General features: G+C 35.7%; 1 protein-coding gene across 1 annotated transcript; it reads left to right on the top strand.

The window, feature by feature from the left end:
* Positions 1-1,996: 1,996 nt before the first annotated feature.
* Positions 1,997-25,213, top strand: LOC149834755 (zinc finger CCCH domain-containing protein 13-like). Its single transcript, XM_090010286.1, has 12 exons — positions 1,997-2,126; positions 2,986-3,263; positions 8,381-8,509; positions 8,810-8,843; positions 9,747-9,879; positions 10,028-10,084; positions 11,476-11,573; positions 11,771-11,842; positions 12,013-12,227; positions 18,441-18,661; positions 18,889-19,119; positions 24,884-25,213. The coding sequence occupies exons 2-12, from the start codon at positions 3,143-3,145 to the stop codon at positions 24,983-24,985; spliced, it is 1,413 nt and encodes a 470-aa protein (XP_089866412.1). The 5' UTR covers positions 1,997-2,126; positions 2,986-3,142; the 3' UTR covers positions 24,986-25,213.
* Positions 25,214-25,687: the final 474 nt, after the last annotated feature.

The following is a 25,687-nucleotide window of genomic DNA, read 5'->3' as shown; positions in this document are numbered from 1 at the left end:
CTTTCTCTGAAAAGGTTAGGCTTAGGTAGTTAGGTCGCTAGAGCAACAAACTCAAAACCATCTCTTAAATCACTCGAACTACCCATCCAACCAACCCAAAACCACCAAACTTCCCTCCCAAGCTTCCTCTTCATAACCCTCATAGTTTCCCTCTAGCCTTTTTCTTACCCAACACCTCTTTCCCTCATATTCCACCTTTGAATTTCTTACCAACCAAGCATTATAGCATTAAAGTGAATGTTACACCAACTCAGTATGAAAATGAAAGCTTGTGAGACCATATCAACCATTTTTATGGGGTGAATTGCAAAATAGCTCATGCCTTCTGAGATTTTGCAAATTGGTCTTTGAGGCTAAACCATTAAGGGCAGGCTCATTGATGGTTTTGCCCTTACAAAAGGACCATTTTATAAAAATAGAATAAGACATTGACTAATTTGTAAAAAGCGAATAAGAATAATTGTTCTACCCTTACTAAGGACCATTTTGAAAAAAAAAAAAAAAGACGGATGTGCAACAAAAGCATATTGGGGAGGGTATAATAGTTATTTTTGTAAACATATAACCATGGTCGATGACTAACTGTGGTTAGCTTGTCACCAACCTACTGAAAGGACTAAGAGCTCCATTCCACTTAGGGGTGTCAATGGGTCGGGTTTGGTTAGGACCCAGGTGGAATCACACCTGACCTTGATTTTTGAGGTATCAGGTTCAGACCCGAGTCTAATCGAACCCACCATAAGAGAAACCATATTCAGACCTGATAAGAACTACATGAACCAGACCCATGCCATACCCGGTAAAATAATATTTTTTATCATTTTTACATTGAAAATTTAGGGGTCTTAATGGAAACTTGGGTCAAGCCTGAGTCTGGTATAAAATTTCGCAAACTATACTTGGATTCATGTATTAATATTCAGACATTCAGGTCCAAACCCGAGTCTTAATCGGTCTTCTTATTTATCATGATACCCAGACCTTATAGGGTTTGCTACAGGTTGGGTCCAGGTAAACCCGACCCATTGACACCCCTAATTTCAGTCATCCCCTGTCATTCTCTATCTTCATACCCCTCTTAAATCTTAGGATGCAAGTTGTGTTGACCAAGTCTGACCTTATAAATGTATTCCGCAGGGTTGAGTTAACAAAGATCAACAATCGTATTTTTTTTTTTTTGACAAAACAATATGACTTTTTAGATCACAAAATTTTACCTTTTGTCAATTGTTAATTTTAGAATCTCCAAAAAAAAACTGCACCCACATTTAAATGTTGATCTTCACTAGATCAATGATGTAGATGACATCTATGGAGTCCATTTGATCCAAACAACTTGCATCAATGAAATCTCAATAAGGGTACTAAGATAGGGATGACATAGTAGATGATTGGAACTTACTTGTACTAATTTGTGCTGAGAGTGCAAAAGAGGATGACCATTTTGCCAAAGCTCGTAAGTCGGGAACGATTTTGCAAAAAAAAAAACTTTTTTTAGGGCCCGTTTGCTTGTCAAAGAAACTGAATCCTCAAAGAAAGCAAATCTGCAAGGATTTTGGTTCATTTCATTTGCTTTTAACAAGAATTAGAATACCATGTTTGTTTCATGGACAGGAAAAGAGGCATGTATCAACTTTCTAGTGTTTACAACTGCACCATAGAAAAGTAGGGACTCAACTCCAGTTCTTGTCACAAAGTTATAGCTTATGTAAGTACCATTAACGTTTTTTTGAAAGAAATGCAATTTCGTTAAAATGTATGAAGAATTAGTCCAGGATCTCGTTTCTTTAGTTTGTGTAATCCCACGGAAATTACACCTCTTTCTATAACTTTGCACTGTATTTTCCGTGACAAACAAACGGGCCCTTGATGTATTTCTAAACCGATCAAGCGGACCCGAATTGGTTATCTGTTCAACCAAACCCGCATACTTCACAGATTTCTCTCACTCGTTCTTGTATTTGTTCGTTCTCACATAAATCTTCTCCCTCTATCTTACTTTCTCCTTGCACTCTCCAATTTCACGATCTCCGGATGGATATGCTCTCTCTTACTTCTTTTCGGTGGATTCTCAGGCGTTCTTCTTCCACCGAACTATGATCTCTACCTCGCATGCGACCATTGAGGTAAACCATCGAAAGGTTTCGTGTTTCTTTCTTCCTTTCTAGCCTTTTGCTTCTGGAAAAGCTTTTTACCAACTTCAAATTTTGCTAAAATTTGTTTACATCTATTACTTTTTCTCTTCTTGGTCGTGTTTGAAAATGGTATTTTTCCCTTTTCCTTTTGTTCAATTTCTTTTTCTCTTTTGATGGTAGTCATTGAGTTTGAGTATTGTTTGGTTATTGGATTACCAAGATGTTCCAATGTAGGGACCTCTAATTTTTGTAACTGGGTGTCGTTTTGGAGATAATCTGTGTAAATAGTAACTTATTACGATCAACTTTCCATTTTTTTCGGATAGTTTCTGCGGAATTTATTCTTCAAAAACTAGAAACTGGCACATATACGTGTAAATTTTGGTCCGTGTTTCTGCTGCTTTTATAAGAAGAAGTCTTGAGTATGAAATGTGTCAATTGGGCAATTTTGGACTGACTTGTTTTGCTTCCTTCTTTCTTCTTTGCAATGGTAGATGTTTATGTTTATGGAGTTTCAGTGGTGCTTTTTGGCCATCTGTTTCTGCCAATTTCTGATTAGAATGTCTTAATTTTGGTTCTTGACTTGTTGCCTCTGTGGTGTTCGGTGTTGGGGGTGTAGCTGTTTATTTGTGTATTTTACCTTTTTTTTTAATGTTCAGAAAACTGGGTTTTCTTGTTTTTCATGGAACTGACATGTTTGGCGGTCCCTGCAATTAAAAATTACGAGTTGGATTTCTAGATTCTTTCTCTGATTGATTTCAGGCATTTTTTCTGTTGTTTAGTGATTTATATTTTGCTGGTTTCTGATTTGCGATGTCAATGTGATAATTATTCTTGCATTCTTTTCCAGGGAGGCACCATTTTCGTTTGAACTAGGTATCCGGAAGTCTTTGGTCTAATCATTGGATGACTTAACAGTTGATTGTTGCAAAATCCCAAACAAGGGTCAGTTTCTTCTATCGGGTGCTGTGATTATCTAATTATTTGCACATATACTTCATTTCAACATGGTTGAGGGCAAGTTGTACAAAACAAAGTTATGTATCCTATTCAAAAGAGGCCGCTGTCCACGACAGAGCTGCTCCTTTGCCCATGGGGAAGCTGAACTTAGGAGGTTCTCTGGTGGCGGTAAGAAATTGATGGCACCTTCAATTACTCTATCATACTTGTTATTCATTAGGTAGTCACCGAAATCACTTTTATCACATATGTCATTGTTAAATGCTTTAAGTGGCGATGGCTGCACTCTCTGAATACATTTGTACATCTTTGAGGAAAGTCTAAAGCTTGGTTTTGTTGTATATTTTAATCAACAGAAGTAATGTTCATTCAATATGCTTTTCTGTTATTGTGTGTTGATCTGTTGGGACATTAGAGTGCATCATTTCTTGGAGAGCTACAGAGTGATAAGTCATTCCTGCAGAAAACTTTGTTGCTTACATTATAAAACCAATCCCTCTCCACATGCTGGAATAGGTGGTTCTTTAGGAGGAAAACAATATTACAACGGGAATATCTATTAAGGGTATAAATATCACGAGTGGAAGCTGCTTCTAGAAGTTGCTTTCAATAGTGGTCTCTCTCTCTTTCTCTCTCCAGGAAAATCTATTAAGGGTATAAATATCAAGAGTGGAAGCTGCTTCTAGAAGTTGCGTTCAATAGTGGTCTCTCTCTCTCTCTCTCTCTCTCTCTCTCTCTCTCTCTCTCTCTCTCTCTCTTGCGTGCATGCGCGCGCGTGCTTGCACACCCACAAACATGCACACCAAATAGGACTAACTAAAAATTGGTGTTGCTGTCATTTCAAACCTCAATATATGTAGCTTGGTTTAAAAAAATTTTACATTTCTATCCTAGGCGAACAAAGGGGGTTTTCATTGGCATGAACTAAGCCAAAACACTTCAAACTTGAGTTTATCTTATCAGGAGCGAATTGCTTCTGATGAATTTCAAAGTTGAATTTATACAGAGAATTTCATATAAGGTTTGTCATGCTGAAGAAGTTGTGAAGTGAACTACCTAGGGGCTAGAGTATTTCCTTGCTCATTATAAAGCTTCTCTGAATTTGAAGGTGGAATATTTCAACAGAAATACAAAGTAATGTATCTAATGAGTCTACAACTACTGGATGTTGAGAATAAATACTGGAAGCCGAAGTTGTCTATTGAAACTTTGAATTTTTTTGACCTACTTAATATTATTCTCAAATGAAAGGAGATGATTCATATTCTCTGTTACTTGAGAATAACGCTTCATCTTCTGTTTAGAAAGCTTGAAGGAGGTTGATAAGAAAGGTACAAACATGCAAGTTCCTTCCATGGGGGCACAAAAGGCTCTCCATTTTGTGATGATATGCTTAGGTTCATAATTCACGTATTTATTCTTTGGTCATCTCATTACTTTTTGGCATGCATAACTCAAGATTATATAGTTATTGTCATGCTATGGAAGCACTCCAGTCAAGAGTGATTTTCTCAACCCTAGGAGCTTGGCAAGGTTTTGCACAGAGCCGGACCTGTAAAGAGGCCAATGAGGCTTGGGCCTCAGGGCCCCTGGGCCCAAAAAAAATTTAGGGGCCCATTTTTAAGGCCAATGAGTATTGTTGAGGTAGTTTATATAAATATTTTATACATTTTTATTTAATATAATATAAAATATTTGGAATATTATATTTGTTTAATGTGAATGCAAATTTTATTGTTATTTTGATTCTTTAAAAAAAATTGGGAGGCGCTGCCCCCGAACTCCTACTATTAATAGGGGGCCCATTTTTTCCCTCCGCCTCAAGCCCCATAAAACACAGGTACGACTCTGGTTTTGCACATGCTTGTGTGAGTGCACTGTTTTCCTGTGACAAGCGGAAATTGATCAATATGTTATAATCTTTGTTGTCAAAAGTGGCGCCTAGGCACTGCCTAAGCAGGCTAGGCGTAGTGTCATCGCCTAGGCTCATGGGTCTAGGTGGTAGAGCCGTGTTTTTCCACCTACGTTGCCTAGGCGACACCTAGGTTATCCCTGCGTAGACTGCAGGGACATGGTTGTTATTTTTGTTATTGTTTTTGTTTCCTTTTTCTCTTTCTTTTTTTTCTTCCTTCTGTACTTTCTCTCATTTTCTTCTTCTTTTGCTTTTCTTTTTTACCTTTTTTTTTTCTTCTCTTTTTCTTCTTCCTCCTTTTTTCACCCCTCTGCCTTCTCTTTTTCTTCCTCTTCCTCTTCTTCTTCTTCCTTTTTTTCCTTCTTATTTTTTCTTTTTTCCCTTCTTATTTTTTTCTTTTTTCTTCTTGTTCCTCCTCTCGCCCCTCCACTCTATTCTTTTTTTCTTCATTTTTCTTTCCTTTTTTATTTTTGTTGTTTACATGTATGCATGTGTTTTTGACACACACACACATACATAAAATTTATTTTTTCAGTTATATATATATATATATATATATATATATATATATATATATATATATATATATATATATATATATATATATATATGAGAATGAGGTTGTTCATATCCCCTTTTTCTTTACATCACCATTAAGACCCTCTAATATCAAAGTTTTAGGTGTTTTATGCTCAATTTGAACCATTAGATGTGTTTATCAATGCTTATTTAATGAGAAACAAGCTTTGTTTCAAATTGATTTGATATAAAAATGTGAACATTTTATCATGAAATTTTAGTACGATATCAACTCTGCTGATTTTTTTTACCTCTTTGAAATACACATCTGCGCATAAAGATGCTTAATCAATTACATGTTCTCTATTCAGAAACAATCATAAACACATCTAACGATTCAGATTGAGCATAAAACATCTAAAAACTATGATTTTGGATGGCCCTAAGTTTTGGTGTATGTTAAATCATGGTTTTAAAACCCAGTGAGTCACTTGGCTTGTCCTGGAGTGACTCGTGACTCGACTGATTCATGTTAACTTTATATTTTTTATAAAATATATAAATATATGTCTATAGTATCTAAATTTTATAGTATTTTACCAATATAATATATAATATGCATTATATGATATTTTTTATAATATATTTAATGTATAATTTTATTAATGCATGTATAACCATATTTTTATATATAATATACATAATATTTATATTATATTTCATATAATATATATGAATGACTCGCCCATGACTCGGCTGACTCAGCCCATGACTCTGCTGAGTCAGCCCATTACTCGGCTGAGTTTTGTAAAAACCGAGTTCAACAGCTTTTTTGACCTAGTGACTGCACTGACTGGGCAATCCGGGCTGAGTCAACCGAGTCACTGGGTTAATCCGGTGAGTTTTGAAACTGTGTGTTAAATATTATGCGATTTCATGTATTTTGCGACATGTTACACTGAATTACGCACTTCATTCATAGTTACAAACTTACAATCATATGTTTGTTACTAAATTTAACTATTTATTATAATATTTTTATTTTCTTGATGTTTTATTTTTTTTTGGTCCCGCCTAGGCTGGCTAGTCCTTTTAGAGGTCTTCCGACTAGCACTTTTGACAACAAAGGTTATAATGATATCCATACTAACAGTCATTTTTCTGACTTGTCAGCTTGTCCACATAGTACACAAGATGCAGCTATCCTTTAACTTAGTTTCTCCATGGAGAATAGCACTATCTTGTCATCTTCACTCATACCCCTCAGCTTCTGCATTAATCAAAAGTTGTATACTCCACATTCATAGTTTTATGAAAATATTAGCAGATAAATACCAAAAGAAATGGGTTAAATGTGAGCTGGATCAGTAGAATTGCACGATCTCAAACGTGGGGTTGGGTTTCCAATCACACTGCTCTGTCTTGTTTTTCAAAAAGGGAAAGTGACCAAACTATGGCTGTTGGGTTTGTCTTAATGCTTAGATTTGTTCCTAAATGTGCTCTTCAAGTCTCTCTCTCTCTCTCTCTCTATATATATATATATATATACTCACACACACATATATGTGTATGTGTGTGTGTGTGTGTGTCAGTTAGTTAGTTAGTTATAGTCCGCCACAAATGCATGTTTTTAATTAAACTGATGCTTTTGTGCTGTCCCATTTGTGTATTTAAGGTCATTACTCTGAAATATTTTTGCTTGAGATGAGTTCTCTTATAGCATTGGGCATGATATCTTTTCTTTTGAAATATTTGATGCTTCTATACATGCTTAGTGTTCATTTCATTGGCTGAAGATAGTTACCTTTTTAGTATATTTTTTAACCTCTTTTCAACTTGGCTTTCATGATTTCTCTTTGATACATGTAGATCTTGCTGTTTTTGGTAACAAGAATGCATGCTTCACAAATAAATCATTTTCTCAAATGCAACTTTTCCTGAATGTGTTATATGACTCTAGTTCATTAAATAGTGAATGATCATGTTGCCCAAGAGTTTGGCATGTGGCTTTTAACATAGTGTTTCAGTTAGATGAATATGCTCATAATTACAATGGTTTTCTCATGGTAAAAATTTCTGTGGTTTCCATTGATGTTGTTCCATTCATTTCAATTGTCATTGCCGAGATAAGCCAGCTGATAGAGCTTGTTGTCACATCTCCTTTTAAGGAATATTGTAGTTTTCATTTCATCTGGTAATGATTCTCACAACTCACAAGTCTGGAGATTATACAAGCTGGGTTATAACCATTGGTTAACTGCAATGGCTTCTCTACATGGTCGGCAATTTCAATATTGTATCCATGTTTCTGATGTGTGATATTATTGCTATCTATGTGATGTTGAGGAGATTGTATTCCCAGAAACCATTCCTTTATATATACATATATCTTATGGATGAAGGACTCCATGAGTTAAGAGCTTTGCTGATTATGGTGGAATTCTGCTCAACAGTACTGACGTACTTTGCTACAATGGGAGCCCCTTTAATTAGTTATATCTGTTTATGGAATCAGGCAGAGCTTTGCATGGTCCAGATTTTATTGTTTTGCTTATTTCTCAAGAAGGAAGATCTACAAGTCACCATCTATTATTTGCTTCATTATCAAAAGGGTTTTCTCAGTGTTAACATGGCTATTTCTATATATTATTGAATTGTATGAGGACTTCATATATCATGGTCTTTTTCCAATATCGCAAGGAGGAATGCTTATTATCCTTGTTACTTTTCTCATAGTACTCGGTATAAGGGTAAGCTGAGTGTTTAGCATGCCTTTGTGTGTTCTCCACTTGTCATTTCATGCAAAATCACATTCAGAGCATTTATCCAGCTAAATGTAGGTCTTTTGTTACAGTTAAGAGGGATTATCGAGGTGGTGACTTGAGAGAGAGGCTTGACAGACAACAATCTCCTCGTGGAAGGTCTCCCCTGGGATGGGAACCCAGAGGAAGACATGCATTTCATGACCAGAAGCATGATAGGAGTAAGAAAAAACCGCTTACAGCATTCTTTTCTCTTTTCTTGTTCTCAAGGACAGGAAATAGATTGATGTGCTAAATTATCGTGTCTTTCAGTCTTCACTAAAAAGTGGCAGAAGTAAGTGATAGGAGACCCTTATTCTGATGTTTAGACTTCTTAGCTGCTTAAGAATGATGATATTGGAAGATAGGAAAAATTTAGATGGAAGGACATGTAAAATTAATAGGCTTTTTAGATTCTTATTTTTGTTGAAGTTCTGATATACCATGTTTTTTGAGATTGTAATATTGCATTTAATGTGCAGGATTCAGCCCTTCTCGATCTCCTGGAAAAGGGAGGTATATAGATCTATTCTTTGCTCTTAGTTGCCTAATTTATTTGTAGGCTGAGAGTTCATGAAATGATCTTTATTGCATTGTGACAGTTGAAAAGATAATAAATAGTGTTCCTCTAATTTTCCTTTTGGATGATCTCCACTTTTGAGACCCTTTGGTCTACTTTCAGAAAACTATCTTGATAATTATGATTGAATAGATGTTGAGCCTCAGGTTCTAAGTATGACTTCACCTCTTTCAGCTTGAGAAATACAGATCTTTGGCTTCTGTTATTTTATGCCATATTGTCCATTATTTGTGAGTAATTTACAAAAGAACACTTAACTTATCAGCTATTTACAAAAGGTTGTCCAGCATTGGGCTTATTGCATTTAAATATCTGATTTATTGGAATGCATTTCAAATACCTGCCTGAGATGTCAAATGACATTTGTATTCTTTTTCATGAAATAACAATGTATGCCTTGAAGAAATCAATAGAGGGCATTTTAGTCATTTTGTTTGACTAGACAAAAATTGCATCAATGGTTTTAGGACCAAGTGTATCTTTAAATTATAAATGGAAAAGAAAGTCAGCTGAATGTAATATCTAAAACGTTAGGCAGCTTTTTGTAAATAGCAGATAAGTGAATAGCAATTTTTTAAATTATTCACATTTGTGCATATAACCTTTTGTGGTCCATCTCTATATATCTTATGGGGAGCAGGGAGATTCAACTTAACATCCTGGAACCTCTGCTAGTAAGCTTGATGATCATGGATTAGTTTACTGTTAGAAGCTTCTCCATTGGGAAATTCATTATTTTACTGAAGTTGGCAGTATCTTTACCAACTTTCAATTGGTACATTTGTTTCAAATCCAGCTATTTTAAAGTTCTGAGATTCTAGCAAATCTTTCATGTGCAGTGAGAGAAGAAACTCAAAAAGGCAGCATCTAAGTGGCCACAGTGATGTTTCTGATAGTTTAAACTTCTCAGATGGTAGAACAAAGAAAACAAACACTTACTTGAATGATGACAACGATGTTTTGGAAGAGCAGGTTTGCTTTGGTCACTGACCATTATCATCATATGTTAGTGAATTATTATATGTAGAGGGGTACTCAAGTTTCTGTTGTTCACATTATTTAGTTGAGTGAAGGTCATTCTGTTACATGCTTAAACTGACTGTGTATAACTCACCTGCAGTTGAAGGAAGCTCAATTGGATATTGATGTGCTTGATGCTCACAAGTGTGAACTTGAGGTAACTTCTTTAACTGTTTTTAAAGTTTTAGATTATGGTGTGGAAAGTGCACTTAGATCTACTACTGATTCAGCTAGAATGGTTCCATCATTACACTGTTTCCTTATTGCTTAATTCAGCTAGAATGGTTCCGTCATTACACTGTTTCCTCATTGCTTCTCTATTTTAAAGCTTTTAAGGTTTCCATTTCCTTTTGCAAATAAATGTTCCTCTTTTTTCCTTTTTAAATCATCATTTATTATTCATGCATTCTTGGTTGATTTGAAGATATTGCCAAATGATATCATTTGTACGAGAACTGTCTGTGTTTAAGCTGCAAATCTTTCTGTGTGATTGGAGTTTTTAATTTTTTAATAATTTTTCTCAAACATCTTATCAAGTTTCCTTTTGTTTGTCAAGTGCAAAAACCAAAAAGTAAAAAAGAAATTGTCTTCAATCATGGCGTTATGTCTAATTTGATTGTTGATTCTCAATGTTTTGCAAGTAATGTTGCTCAAGGCTAAACCATTGACTAGGGATGGCAGTGGACCGGGGCATGGCGGGGGACAAGGTCTCCACCCCCACCTCGTCTCAAAATCCGGACCTCCATCTCCTCACGGGTTTGGATTTTAACCTCCATCCCCGCTTCCATCCCCGTTTCATGTCCTCCATCCCCGGTCCAAACGGGGCGAGGCAGGGACCTGTTTCCCCTCGGTACATTGCCATCCTTAGAAGGATTGGGGACAGGGCAGGGCAAGGCGGGGATCGGGATGGGGCGGAGCGAGGGAAAGCGTAAGTCCATCCCCACACGGGTTTTGATTTTAACCTTCATCCCCGTTTCATGTCCTCCATCCCCGGTCCAAATGGGGGGTGAGGCAGGGCGGGGCCTCGTTTCCCCCCGGTCCACTGCCATCCCTACCATTGACTCATATGTTACTGTGGTTTGGTAGAGGCACTTCTACCTTTCCACTAGGGTTTTTCAGGGAGAATTTGGATGATTCACATAAAAATTGCAAACTTTTGTGATGAGGTAAATAGTACCTCTCAATATCACTTTTGTTGGATGCCTTTTATTTATTGCAAGTTTTCCTTTGAGCAACTTACAACCTAATGACTCAGTCTGAACTAACAAGTGTTGGTAACCCTTTACTGGGTTCTCCATAAAATTTTCACAGACTACTAAGCATTTTTGTGGCACTTGGCATTTTTATGACGCCCTTTTTCTCTTCAAAATATTTTGCTTTTGCTTGTTTGCAGATATGAGGGTTGTGGGCCTACAAATACTTAGTATTATATTATGGTGATGTGGCTTGTTTCTTCATATACATGACAAAAAATTGTTTGTGGAGCTTTTGATTATCTAGATTTGTGCACAAGCTGTCCACTTATCTTGATTACTGCTTTATTTAAAGAACTCTCTGGAGAAGACAAAAGAAGAAGCTGACAGACTTGCCACTAGAAATGAAGAACTTGATAGTCAACTGAAGATGGTGCGAGAAGATTGTAGGAGGTATGGCTAACTGGTGCCCTCCTGTATATCAATGGATTATATTGGGAAGTTGTGGTAAGAGCAGCTTGACTCTACCAGTGAATCTTGAATCTCCTTCTTCCAATGGAACTTAGAAATTGGTTACTGCTTCAAAAGAATTCCACTGAATCTGTTTTGGTGGCAGTCATAATGTATTGCCATGTATATTTTCTATTCAGGATTGCTTCGAAAATCAAGAAATTTGTTAAAGCTGACAACCGTTATGCAAGGGCACATGATGAACTGAAAAGGTTTGCTGCCTTTTTTTCCATTTCCAATATTGTATCTCTCAATTTTGGTGAAATTTGTAATGGGCTCTTGAACTTGTCTTCCTGTTTCCATATCTTGGAGGAAGATGCAATATATTATGACATAGAGTAATCTGTGCATTTCTTGTTTTGTATGCCTACAAACTGCTCAGGGCTCAAGCTCGACTCCAAAAATTAGGAGATCAGATGGCTTCAGACACTGTGAAACATATTCCCAATGAGGATGATTCAAGCATTGACATCATCAGCGATGGAGATGCAAACAATCTTGTTTGGTTGAGCCCTGGGGTTACGCAGCAGAATCAAGTCTCTCCAAGCAAGAAAAGGTTGCGCATCAGCAATGCAGCTGGTGAAGAAGCTAAATCTGGTAGGCAATGAGTCAAATTCCTCTATGGTAGCCCCAGAAAGTATGAATTATGATTTCTACCAAATGCAGGCTATTGGTATTACTTTTAAGTCTAGGTTTGTCCCCATTGCTAATAAACAAAAATTCAGCAAGTATAAGGAAGTTTATACTTTCTACTATAGCATGAGATATGGCAACATGCCCAGAAGGGCTCCACTCATCTGGTAGGGGCGACTTGTGAATGTCACCAAGTTGATGGGACATCACAAGTTCGAAACCCACAGGTTGTCTCTTGTAAGGGAATAGGCGGAAGTGTAACCTAAGAATGCACAAGCATTCACAAAGTCCAATAATGGACAAGCATTATGGCATTCAAAAAATAAGTCCACAAAGGGACAATATGAAAGCCTAAAAAGGCTATACAAGCATAAAAATAATTAAATATTTATTGGATGAAGCCTCGAAAGACATAACAAATACAAAGGGGAATCACCCATATTTATACAACAAAAGGGCAAAAGGCGAGCCATTGGGGGCTCCCCATAGAGTCGTTGGGAGCCCCCCAACGGTCACATTTGTGACCATTTGGGGTCTCAACGACTTTATGTGGAACCCCCAATGAGTGTTCAAAAAGGGGATTTAAAATGGAAAAAATACAAAAAAATAAAAAAAGATAAACTAACCTAATTAATAAATAGTTGTTTCTATAAACAACTATGTAAAAAGACAAAAATACCCCTATCAGGTTTTACAAAAGAATTATATATATATATATACATATATTTTTAACACTCCCCCTCAAACTTGACGGGGAAAGTTATCCCAAAAGTTTGGAAATACAAAACGAATCTTGGTAAGATGTCCAAGTCTTCAAGGGAAATCTCCATATTTATGGCATCTTAGAAAATTCTTGCAAATATAAGTCTTCAAAATGCCTTTGTTGGTGATCATCCCTAAGCACCTTCATTGGATATCTTCATGATGTATCGAAGGTATCACACCTCAAAGATCCTGCATAGAAAGAACAAACCAAAAGAAGACTCCAAGTATACAAGAAAAAAGATTTTAGCCCAAATTTTCAACAATATATTATAAAGCAAAAATAAAATGGTTTAAACAAAATAGTAATAACTTTTTGAATCATTAAATATTAAGAAAGATAAGAGGAGCATCCTTCAAAGATGAAATTAAATCATAATCAACTTATTTTTCAAGAAACCATAACATTGATCATAAGAAGATTTGATTATTTAAAGGACATATGATTCATTAAGAAGAGAGAATCAATTATGCATAAAGATTATCTTAACTGAAATGGTGGTCTTCCAAAAAACATACGAATTTCTCAAAAAAAAAAGTGTCTATTAGAGACACTTCAAACAAAACCCATAAAAGGGTATAAATGGAAGAACCCAATAAAGAATAAGTAAATCTTTATTTATGACAAAAATGTTGACTTGGTTAACCCATAAGAATCCCAAAGAGGCTAAGTGCAGAAAGGCACAATGAAATACTCACAAAGGAGTACAAATGTAAGGAAGTCTTCAAAGAGACTATATGCACAAGAACACTAAGTTCTCAATATGTGAAGTGTGCACAAAGGCGCAATAAGAAAACTTGGAACAAGTGTGTACAAAGGCACAACACATTTAATAGATCACAAATGCACAAAGGCATAAAAATAATATAGAATATTTATTTAGAGAACTCAAAATCTTTAGAAAGGGCTAATGAACTTTATGCATATAATTATGTGAATCATACACATGAAACAACAAATGAAAAGATAACAACTTTGATCAAAGATGAGTTAATTAAATTTATGCATACCACAATGTGGACACAATAATCAATTAAAAGCATAATTCACTCACCCGTCCTAGAGTGATTTTAAGTATAGAGGACCAAATATATATATATATATATATATATATATATATATATATATATATATATATATATATGTGTGTGTGTGTATGTGTGTGTGTGTGTGTGTGTGTTATTAATGAAATGCATGAATTTTATCAATAAATATTTTTCCATACAAGGAAGGAACAAGTAGTAAAGATTTTAAAAAGATTCATTAAAGAATTTAAAAGCTCCTATATGACAAAGGGAATGATATAAGCACGTTAAAACCAATTTGCGGAAGATGACAAATTTAAAAGAATCCCATAATATCAAGAAATGGTATTTTGCAAACTTTAATAATACAATACAAGATGCATGAAATTATTTCAATCAATCATTTCTCATAGAAGAGAAGATGAGTTTGACAATTTTGAAAAAATTCTCAAACATTTGAATGAGTAAATTAGAGCATCGGTTTAACCATCACAATCTATCACCTCCTAGTCCTTTAAACCTTAAATATCAAGTGTATCAGTGACTAGACCAAGAGCATAAACAACATGCCACTAAAGGGCCGAAAAACACACATGAAAGTGTGTAAAAATACCTCTTGTCTACATATAATGGCACTTGAAACGAGTGTATCAGCGACTAGAACAAGAGTCCAAAGCCAACAATGGGCTAAAAATCACACACGAAAGTGTGAACAAATGTCTCTTGTCTACATATAGTGACACTCAAAATCAAGTATATCAGCTACTAGAGCAATACTACAAAGCCAACAATGGGCTAAAAAACATACACGAAGGTGTGAATCAACATCTCTTATCTACATATAATGACACTTAAAACAAGTGTATCAACTACTAGAGCAAGTATACAAAGCCACCAATGGGCTAAAAACCACACACGAAGGTGTGAATCAACATCTCTTGTCTACATATAGTGACACTTAAATAAGAGGCATAAAAAGGAGAAAACACCCAAGGTAAGAAGGCTTGTAATGGAAACACTAATGCAATTTTTAAAAAATATCAATTTAGACCACATTTCAAAACATCATGGTTTCAAGGAATAGATAGTCATCACAGATACACATAATTAAAAGCATACATAATAAAGTTGATGGCCAAAGAACAAAGGAGTGATACAACACACTAACATTCGGAGATCCCATAACTGTCAGTTAGAGTCAAACTACAAGTTGACAATCTAAAATGACATAAAACGAGGTGCACACAACTCACCCCAATAAACATCTCTGATTCAACAATAATAAGGCCAAGAAGATTGATGCATCATATAAAAGTCTGTAATGGACAACACAAATGCCATAAGAAGGCAATGGACACTCACGAAAATCATTTTCCAAATAGGTGAGTTCATAAAAGGAACTGATATGAAAAGATAATTTCAAATTGAAAAAACCAATAATAGTAGATGATCAATCTTAAAAAAACTGCAATCATATGCATAACAATATGTCTCATGACAATCTTTTGAATAAACATGAATCATGCTTAACTTAGTCAATTCTGATCAAGGAATAGATGCACTAGAGTACGTTATATACAAAAGATTTAATAATTTTAAAGAGAAGACATGAACATATTATCTTAAAAAGAATTCTTTTAAATAAAAAATCTACTATGAGACAAACAAAACATGTAATATATTAAGGAAATAATACATATAAAGTTTTTAGAAGAACCTTTTACACTTTCAAAAGTAGACATAATTACTATCAATCATGAATACTTGAAGCAATAAGATAATCTAATAACTCATAGCCACATAGGTTATATAGAAGCTATGAAATTATACCAAACATAATTCATATTACAATCTAATTTTGTATGACTATGAAATATTTTTTAGAGAAAAACGAGTTAACAAAAATGCATTTAAAGCATCTAATGCAAGATTTACTTTCTATATAAAAGTCAAATCACAAATATCGAAGATCGTTCTCAAGAATAATCAATCGAGAATGTTTTTCAAAGAATTAGTTTTGCATAATGAGAAAAACATCTTAAAGTTAACCATTGTAATGAGATATGTGAAAATACAAATTAGAAGGGATAACACAAGAGGATTTCATAAATAACCAAATCTCACAAGCACATAAAGTGCAAAATACACAAAAACCTACTAAGGGTTAAATGCTAAAAAGTAAAAAAAGAATATTATTGAAGGAAAAATGAGAGAATCGTTGAAATCATATGAGTATGCAAAGATATTTACGATAATAAAGAAAACATGATGACACAAGGTGTACTTCATACAAATTTCCTAAAAATTTTAAGGAAATCATAAAATTCATAATGATTACCAATAATTATTATGATAAAACCAAATGCATATAACAAGGAAATTAACAAAATGAAAAGCATAATCTTTAATATTTAAAGCAAAACCATCTATTCTTATAAAATATAATTTCTATGACAATATGCATAATTAAAACAAATATTTTATGGAGATATGCTTACACACAAGATTTAATAATTTCTTTAAAGAACTATTCATTTTTAATTTTAACATATTTAGCAAGAGGCTACTATATTTTAAATACATTTTCAAATGCATACCATAAATATTTAAAGTAGAGAATCTAAAGAAAATAGCAAAAGTATCCATATATAATTATATATATAATAATCAAGAAAATAAGTGTTTTCTCATGCACAATGCATGAGATAAATAATACAAGAGATACCTTTTAAAAAGTATGTGATAAATACCGGGTAAATTCTTTCTTTGAATTCTAATTTTGAGTGGCATGCTTTTCGAGGCGACCACCGTGATGAAGCAACACACAAGCTATTCTTTTAGAGACCAAGCTCTGATACCATGTTAGGAAATAGGCGGAAGTGTAATCCAAGAATGCACAAGCATTCACAAAGTCCAATAATGGACAAACACTATGACATTCAAACAAGAAATCCACAGAGGGACAATATGAAAGCCTAAAAGGGCTATACAAGCATAAAAATAATGAAATATTTATTGGATGAAGCCTTGAAAGTCATAACAAATACAAGGGGGAATCACCCATATTTATACAACAAAAGGGCAAAAGGCTAGCCATTGGGGGCTCTCCATAGAGTCGTTGGGGGTCCCAATGACTTTATGTGGGACCCCCAATGAGTGTTCAAAAAAGGGATTTAAAAGAGAAAAAATACAAAAAAAAAGATAAACTAACCTAAATAATAAGTAGGTATTTCTATAAAACAACTATGTAAAAAAACAAAAATACCCCTATCAGGTTTTACAAAAGAATTACACACATATATATATATATATGTATGTATATATATACATATGTACATATATTTTTAACATCTCTTGCCACAAGGTCAAACTGGGTGAACTCCCCAGTGGGCAGAGGGGACCTCAAGGATTTTACCAACCAAAGGCCAGCCAATGTGCAGTAGGGGGGGGGGGGGGGTTCCTCTTGGATTATCCAAAAAAAAATGAGATATGGCAATGTGGAAATGTTGATGAACAAGTTGTAATAAGGATCAGCTCTTTGACTAAATAGCATTTGTATGACAAACTGTAACTATCCAAATCTTCGCAGAAAACAGCCACATTGTTGCGCCCAATTTAAACAAGTGTATATTATGTGATGGTCCATATTCCAGGCAAGATTCATGTATTTTCAACAAGTGTGTCTGCTTAACTTGCCCTTTATGCATTCTTCTAATTAACACACTCAATGCAAGAGTGTTCACTCAAAGCGAATCAATCACATCAATCACTGAGAAGAACAAAATCCACATAATTGTCAATAGACTGTTGAATCCCATGTTGTTCGCATTTTGGTTTTCCATGTCTGTTGGTATGAAGAATTTCCAATCTAACTGCTCAAAATTTGCAGCAACGGTTTAAAACCTAATGACCTGTGACTTGACCTGGCAAGAGTTGATCCAGAACTTTGCGAGGTCATGATAGTTTATATATAGAAATAGCCTAATCAACCTTTGACTTGTTGGCATGCTAGAACTCAGCTGACTCGACCAAGTTGACCCACTAGCTGGCCAAGACTTTCATGATTTTCATGTGATTCACTAGGTTGACCTAGTGAATGGCTTGTCTGAGTTGACTCGATTGAGTCAATTAATCAGCTTGGCAGGTTTTTGGACATTGATATGGAGTCATACTAACATATCTAGTTCAGGCAAATATTTCACACGAGAAGATTGAAGCTATATCATACACTCATCATCTTCAAGAATCTATTTATATCTTAATTTTTGCTCCACCATCTGTTTATGGCCATTGTTTTGGTTCTACTGTCTTTTTGTAATATTAAAGTTGGTGGTATTTTGTTATAGTTTCCTTGCAGCAAGCCTAAGGGTGTCTGTGTTGCCTTTGCAGCAAATCCAAGGAAACGAGATGCATATCCAAGTGACATAACCGGATCTGATAAGATTATTCAGAATGATAGGTTCACGGTCCAGGCTGAGATAAGTGGCAAGGAAGCTCAGTGGGGACACAGAATGTCTTTTAAAAAAACTGTTTATAAACATTTTGTTGATCTGAACAAGCCTCGGCGGGGGAAAGTTGGTTCTCCTCCTTCCATTCCTCCTGCAGATAAGGTAGATGCTCGCTCGCTTATTCTATGATTGCTTCTGGCACGTACTTGAGGATGCCAAACTGGCAATATTGGTGCATTTTTATTAGTTACTGTCAATGAAATAGGCAGTTTTTCATTATCAAGATATTGGTTGTTGAAGTGATCATTTGTCTCTTCTCGCCATTTCTCATGTTTGCATGGAAAAAATTATATATCATGACTGCTGGTATTGACATGGCTCATAAACAGGCAAAAGGTTCAGATTTGGGACATGTGGTGCCATCAACGAGCATGGCTGCTAATGCAGTGGATGAACTCATTGAAGCAGTCGAGATTGATGACAAACCTAAGGTGGCAAATGCTACAAATGTTTCAAAAAGTGGCCTGGTTACAGCTTCTGACACTGCTTTTGATAAGCATAGTCCGGGGCCATTTTTGCTTCCTCCTTTACCGGCCATTCCTCGGAATGGCTATGACAAGGTTGGTATTAAATATATCTCTTGTAATGTTAATGGTCTAGAGCTATGTCACATAGGTACGGGTGTGGATGCGGCGATGCGGTACTTTAAAAAAACTTTGGGTGCGGGGGTGTGGGAGGGTATATATATAATTTTTAAGTTTTAACAGTTAACAATAGTAACACTAATGAAATAAAAAACAATTATCATAATATCATCAAATCAATTCATCATCATGCATGCATGCAATAAATCAATTTAACAATCTACAATTCTATTCTTCATCATAAAAACTAGCACCACAATTAAATCAACCTAAATATATTATAGAAACAATCAAATAAGTAAAGCAGAAAAGAAGTAAATTACACAATATACTAATAAAAGAATCAAACAATTCATAATTACATACGAAAAGTATATCCTACACAATGTATATGACGATGAGGCAATGAATCCTAATAATTTTCAGCTTCATCATCAAATGCATCATAAGAAGGAAGACTGGGCTTAGATAAGTCGATGTTTGTAATGTTGAAATCATGCTCTCCCTTTAAGTCACATTCTTCTGGGTTTATATCCCAAAATTTGGATGATCCGTGTCTGCATTAGAAACTCAATTTGAAAATGTTAAATACAAGTATATTTAAATAAAAAAACTAAGAAATAGTCAAATAACTAAGAGAGCAATTAATACCTGTATTCATCATTGGTTCGCGAAAATAGTCGAAGATTAGAATGAACATATATTAAATTCTTTGCATGTTTGTTGGTGGGTTTGTTTCTCTTCATGTCGTGGATTTGAGAATATGTGTTTCAATTTCTTTCACAACAGGATGAACTAGCAAGTTGAGTTAGCAATCTCAATGCAAGACGTTGGAGCAGAGGTGTTTTTGATCCAAATGGTGACCACCATGTGATATGATCTATATTCTCCTCCTCTCTCGCTAGTAATGTTTGTCCATATAATCTCGAAGATGAAAATTCTTCAAACTCTTGTATAACTTGATTTATAATATGTGATTCTGGATAAAGTCTTGTCATACAGATATTTCTATGTCTTGATAGCTCTGGGTCTAAATTTGGAGGAACACGACCAATACCACCTTCCTACCACTTTTTTGCATAATATTTTGGATTGAGAGAATGTGTCATGCAATGCAAAGGAGTGTTGGTCTTATCCCATCTTCTGATTAAAATTGAATGAATATGATTAAAAAATTCTGAATCATCCAATGTAGGATGTTTTTCTTTATGCTTGAAAACTACAACTTGTATTTTTTCAATCATATTATCCTGCATTTCATAAACTTTGTGAAGCATGGGCTCATCCTTATCAACTTCTTAACATTTCCCAAACAGTTTGCGTAAATTCAAAGAAGTATATGTGTTTCACAATGATGGACGCAAAACGTGTTTCAGTGACCTTCACCAATTGCAGTTCAGAATGTCTATTAAATATAGCATTAGCATGATGGTGGTTGACAAAAAAAATTCTAATGCTTTTGATATTCTTTTCTAATTCTTCAATCCATGAACATAGAGCATATGCTAGTAAATTTTCTTCTTCTTTGGGGTTGCAAATGCTCTTGAAGGCCAGATTCAAGTTGTGTGCTATACAGGGAGTCCAAAAAATATGAGGATACTCACTCTCCAAACTCAATGTTGCACTTTTATAAACTGGAGTGTTGTCTGTGATGATTTGCACTACTTTCTGATCACCCACTTCTTTTATTACTTCTATAAATAACTCATTGAAATACTCAGCATTTTTATATTGCCCGGATGCATCAACTACTTTCAAGAATACTGGGCTACTAATGCAGAATATTTTTCTTTATGCTTGAAAACTACAAATTGTATTTTTTCAATCATATTATCCCACATTTCATACACTTTGTGAAGCATAGGCTCATCCTTATCAACTTCTCTCAACATTTTTTAAATAGGTTGCGTAAATTGAAGTAAGTATACGATTTTATCCCAAAACTCATCATCAACAATGAATTTCTTAAGTTCTTGAGCCTTGACAACATCATCAGCATGATAGAATGTCCAATTCTCATCAATCACTATGTTAACCAAAGCATTTTTCACTTAATCATTTTCACCATCACAATGATGGACGCAAAATGTGTTTCAGCGACCTTCACCAATTTCAGGTCAGAATGCCTATTAAATATAACATTAGCATGATGGTGGTTGACAAAAAAAATCCTAATGCTTTTGACATTTTTTTTTAATTCCTCAATCCATGAACATAAAGCATATGCTGGTAAATTTTTTTCTTCTTTGGGGTTGCAAATCCTCTTAAGGGTCAGATTCAAGTTGTATGCTACATAGGGAGTCCAAAAAATATGAGGATACTCACTCTTCAAACTCAGTGTTGTACTTTTACAAACTGGAGCCTTGTCTGTGATGATTTACAGTACTTTCTGATCACCCACTTCTTTTATTACTTCTATAAACAACCCCTTCAAATACTCAACATTTTTCTATTGCCTAGATGCATCAACTACTTTCAAGAATATTGAGTCACTAAGCGAAAAAACAATGAAATTAATCAGTGGACACCTTTGAATATTTGTCCACCTATCAAAAATAATGCAAACTTCATTTTGTTCCCATGAATATTTCTTGAACTCTAGCAATCTCTCAACATTTACCCTTTTTTCTGCAAGAATGTGGTTCGTTGTTTTTCTGAGCTTGGAGGTACATAGCCACTCAAGTTACAATTTGCCAATGAAGTAACTAAATCGTTCCAATAAGGATTTCTAGCTACATTAAATGCAAGTGAAGTAAAATAAAAATACCTTCCTACTTTTCTATCCATCTCATCCTTTCTATATGTATTAAATGATACTTGTATCGTTCCTCTTCATCTACCTTCTACATTCACTTTTCTTTTTTTTTTAGCATCTTCTTGGTGGCTTAAAAAGGGTACACTAATTGCACAAGAATCACTCATTGTCTTTCTTTTCTCATATTCATCTTGTATTTTCTTGTATTGTCTTCATATTGCCTCATCAACTCTTTTGCATCCTGAAATGTCATGTCTTGATATCTTCAACAAATGGGTCTTAACTCTTGTGTAAGACCTAACAAAATCTCTTTTACAAAGCTTGCATCAAAATCTCTTGTTTCCACCACCTCCTTCAGTTTTTGCAAGCTTATCTACATGTACCATAGTGGCCCTCCATCATCACATGTTGCATCTAACAAACTTGAATCAACACTCCCACTACAACTACCAGCAACCTATGTCACATGGGTATGGGTACGGGTGCGACACGAGAGTGGAGCAAATTCAAAAATTTTGGATACGAGGACATGGTTATATATATATAAAGATTGATTTTTTTTTTAAATTTTTATACGTCTTTTGCCCTAAAAATAGACTTGGTCAAAGTTAACCGAGTCCAAAGTGTGGACAGACTCGACCCAAGTGCGTTGACCGAGTCCGACACTTGGTTGACCGTGTCCACCCCGTGTCCGATGTCGCACCTGTGTTGGGGGGTATCGACGCGGGTGCGTCGACCTTATAGCCGAGTCTGTGTGACTTAGCCAGCAACACTAACAATAGAACTTACATGTGGGGATGAGGATGACACAAATCCTTTCCCTTTATCCGTTATTTTTGTCCTGAAAACAAAAAAATGTTATATTAAAATCAATTATGCACACAATCAATATTGATAATATTGAGTGCAAAGTCAATAACATATCCAATAAGTTCTAAAAATCTAGTAGTAGTACTTATAAATAAATACTGAAAGGTATGAGAAAAATATATAATAATGACATTAATGCAACTTGATTTATCTAAATATTTAACTAGTAACTAATAAAAATATGAGCATTTAACCAAATTTTAAGTAACAAAATCAGTAATAACAATCAAATTACCCAACATCAAGTCATCAATAAATAATACACATTAGCATAAGCAACCATATATCACAGGGATTCGGCCAGTCAGGTGTTGCACCCGTGTCGGCTCATTAATTGGGGCTAGGAAACAAGATGTGCAGCGCGTTGTTCGGCTCATTAATTGGGTTCGGTGAGTTGAGCTATGAGCCAACATGTTTAGCGTAAGTCCAAGTATGAACTGAGAAAGCTCGGCTCGGCTATATATATTATATATTAAATGTATATTAAGTATAATGTTGTATATTACATAGGTTTTATACATGTAAAAACTCTTAAAGATAGTTTTTTGAGAAAACGAGCAAGCTCGTGACTAGCTCTTAACAAGCCGAGCCCAAGCAGGAATGTATCCTTAATGAGCCAATCCCAAATAGGACAAGTTCCATTCTCTTACCAGCACTAGCTCCAATCTATGTCACAATGACTCGGCTAGGGGGTCGACGCACCTGCGTCGACACGCCCCGACACGGGTGCGACTTCGGACATGGGCCAGACACGGTCAACCAAGTGTCAGACTCGGTCAACGCATCAGTGCCGAGTCCGTTCACATTTTGGACTCGGTCAACTTTGATCAAGTCTATTTTTGTTTATTTTTTAGGGAAAAAATGATTTTTTTTATATATTTTTAATATATATATATATATATATATATATATATATATAGCTGAGCCCCCGTGTCCAATATTTTTGAAATTGTGCCGCACCCACACCCATGTGACAGGCTACAATCAATATTTTGATTGGACCCTAAAATGGGTAAATATTTTTCCAAAAATGGGCAACCATGGTGTTTTGGATGCCATCCATCGCATGGGTTTAACCGAGATTGAGAGAGAAAGAGAGGTACACAATAACACAGAGGGGAAAGGGGAAAGAAATTGAGAGAGAGAGAGAGAGGTAGCCGAGAAGAGAGATCGAGAGATGAGGGGAGAGAGAGATTGAGAGAGAGAGAGAGAATGCATACCTGGGTTGGAGACAGAGAGGAGACATCGTCAGAATGTGGGTTGGAGACGATGATAGCTCGTCACTGCGTCGGGGTGTTGGAGAAGATGGGCCGCAACGTCAGGTTCGAGAGGAGGGGGCAAAACTTTTTGCCCTAATCCCCTCCCAGCCCATTTCATCGTTTTTTTTTTAAGTCCAAAAATTGGACATTTATGACCCTGGGTGCATTGACCCAGGGTCGGTTTGACCCTACCGGGTGCTGCACCCGCATCGCGTCGACGCGGGTGCGGCACCTGGCTGGCCGAATCCCTGTGACATAGGTCTATAGGATTTCTAATCATGTCTTGCTGGCATTATGATTATTTTTTCAAAGAACCGTGAACTTTGAGATCAGGTACTATGTATTTCTTATTATCTCCATATCATAATGTTTTTGCAAATGCGAGTAGACAATGGAAGATATTGTCCATTTGTTTTCAATGCACATTTTATTTTTGAGTTTATAGAAAGCACCACTTTGCTCATCCATGGTGCCTCTGATGTCACTGTCTCTTCTTTCTTTCTTTCGGTTTCTTCCCTGAACGGTCTGTGTATTTAACTGGTTGCTATTGTATTTTGTATTCATGGCTATGTAAGATGCTGAGCTGCAACTACATTATGGGCAGGTGGGCACGTGCCCACCCTGCCTGAGAGTTCCCCCAGTAGGTAGGATTCGGGTCAGGGGTAGAACCACCAAAATGTGTGAGTTTGGGCGAATTTTGCTAAGTTTTTTCAATGGTTATTTTCTTTTTGTTCGATGGATGCTGATTACAAGTGATTGATTTGCTGCTGATCCTATACCTAGTAACTTACATTTTCTTGATTTAATCTGTTGATGTGTGCTTCAATTGGTCTCTGTTGATGCTCTTCTTCTGCAGTACAAGGGTAATGATGAAGACATGGATGTGGATGTGGATGGAGATGTCCATAAGGATTCAGGCTTAATTGACCTAAATGCTGAAGTTGAAATCGAGAACTAGCCATAACTTGGGAGTAGGTAAAAGAGTGGAAAAAAGGAACCTATCCAACAATTGCTACATCGTTGTCTGGCTTACTAGCTTTACTGAAATTCCAGCTAAAGAATATTATGTAATTGCAGATTGTTTAAGTTCATACCCATTAGGCGGTGCTTTTTTGTTTTTGCTTCCAATGGTTCACGGAAAGATATTGACAAAGCCAGCATATTGAGTGTGTTCTTACTTTTATATCACTTGGAAAGCTAGCATGGTAACATCTTTATGGAAATGTTTGACACAGGTAATGACCCAATAATGTGCAAGCTTATGAAGTTGTACCCTAGGAACAGAAATGTGCGGCTGAATTTCCAGAGCATGATATATGTTGCACTGAGCTTAAGTGCTGCATCGCACATGTGAGTTGTTAAATGCCTTAGTCTCTGTTTTGGAAGCCGTACTTGGGAACGGTGATGGGGGGTTCACCAAATTCCAAGCATCTATGTTGTTGATTGGAGCCTCTGTTGTGGGAGTGGAGACGGAGATTGGAGATTGGAGATTGGAGCGGTGTTGGGAGGGGAGATGGTGTTATCAATGGGCGTCCTAGTGAGGATACCGATTTCATTACTGCTGTCATCACCGCTCCACACAATGGCTTCCAAACAGAGCCTCAAGTGCCTTCTCACTTCTCAGACCAAGTTGGGGCCATGTCAAAATGGGAAGCATCAT

The sequence above is a fragment of the Nuphar pumila genome, chromosome 6 (genome assembly GCF_984573655.1).
Source record: "Nuphar pumila chromosome 6, dmNupPumi1.hap1.1, whole genome shotgun sequence".
NCBI classification, from domain to species: Eukaryota; Viridiplantae; Streptophyta; class Magnoliopsida; order Nymphaeales; family Nymphaeaceae; genus Nuphar; species Nuphar pumila.
Note: the sequence above shows the minus strand (reverse complement) of the source record. Positions and strands in the feature narration are given on the sequence as shown.

Bases quoted from the DNA above. Each gene is read 5' to 3' on its own strand.
- LOC149834755 (XM_090010286.1), top strand. From the start codon at position 3,143: ATGGTTGAGGGCAAGTTGTACAAAACAAAGTTATGTATCCTATTCAAA. The intron at 9,880-10,027 runs GTTTGCTTTGGT...ACTCACCTGCAG, and splicing joins ACGATGTTTTGGAAGAGCAG to TTGAAGGAAGCTCAATTGGA. The intron at 19,120-24,883 runs GTTGGTATTAAA...CTTCTTCTGCAG, and splicing joins CTCGGAATGGCTATGACAAG to TACAAGGGTAATGATGAAGA.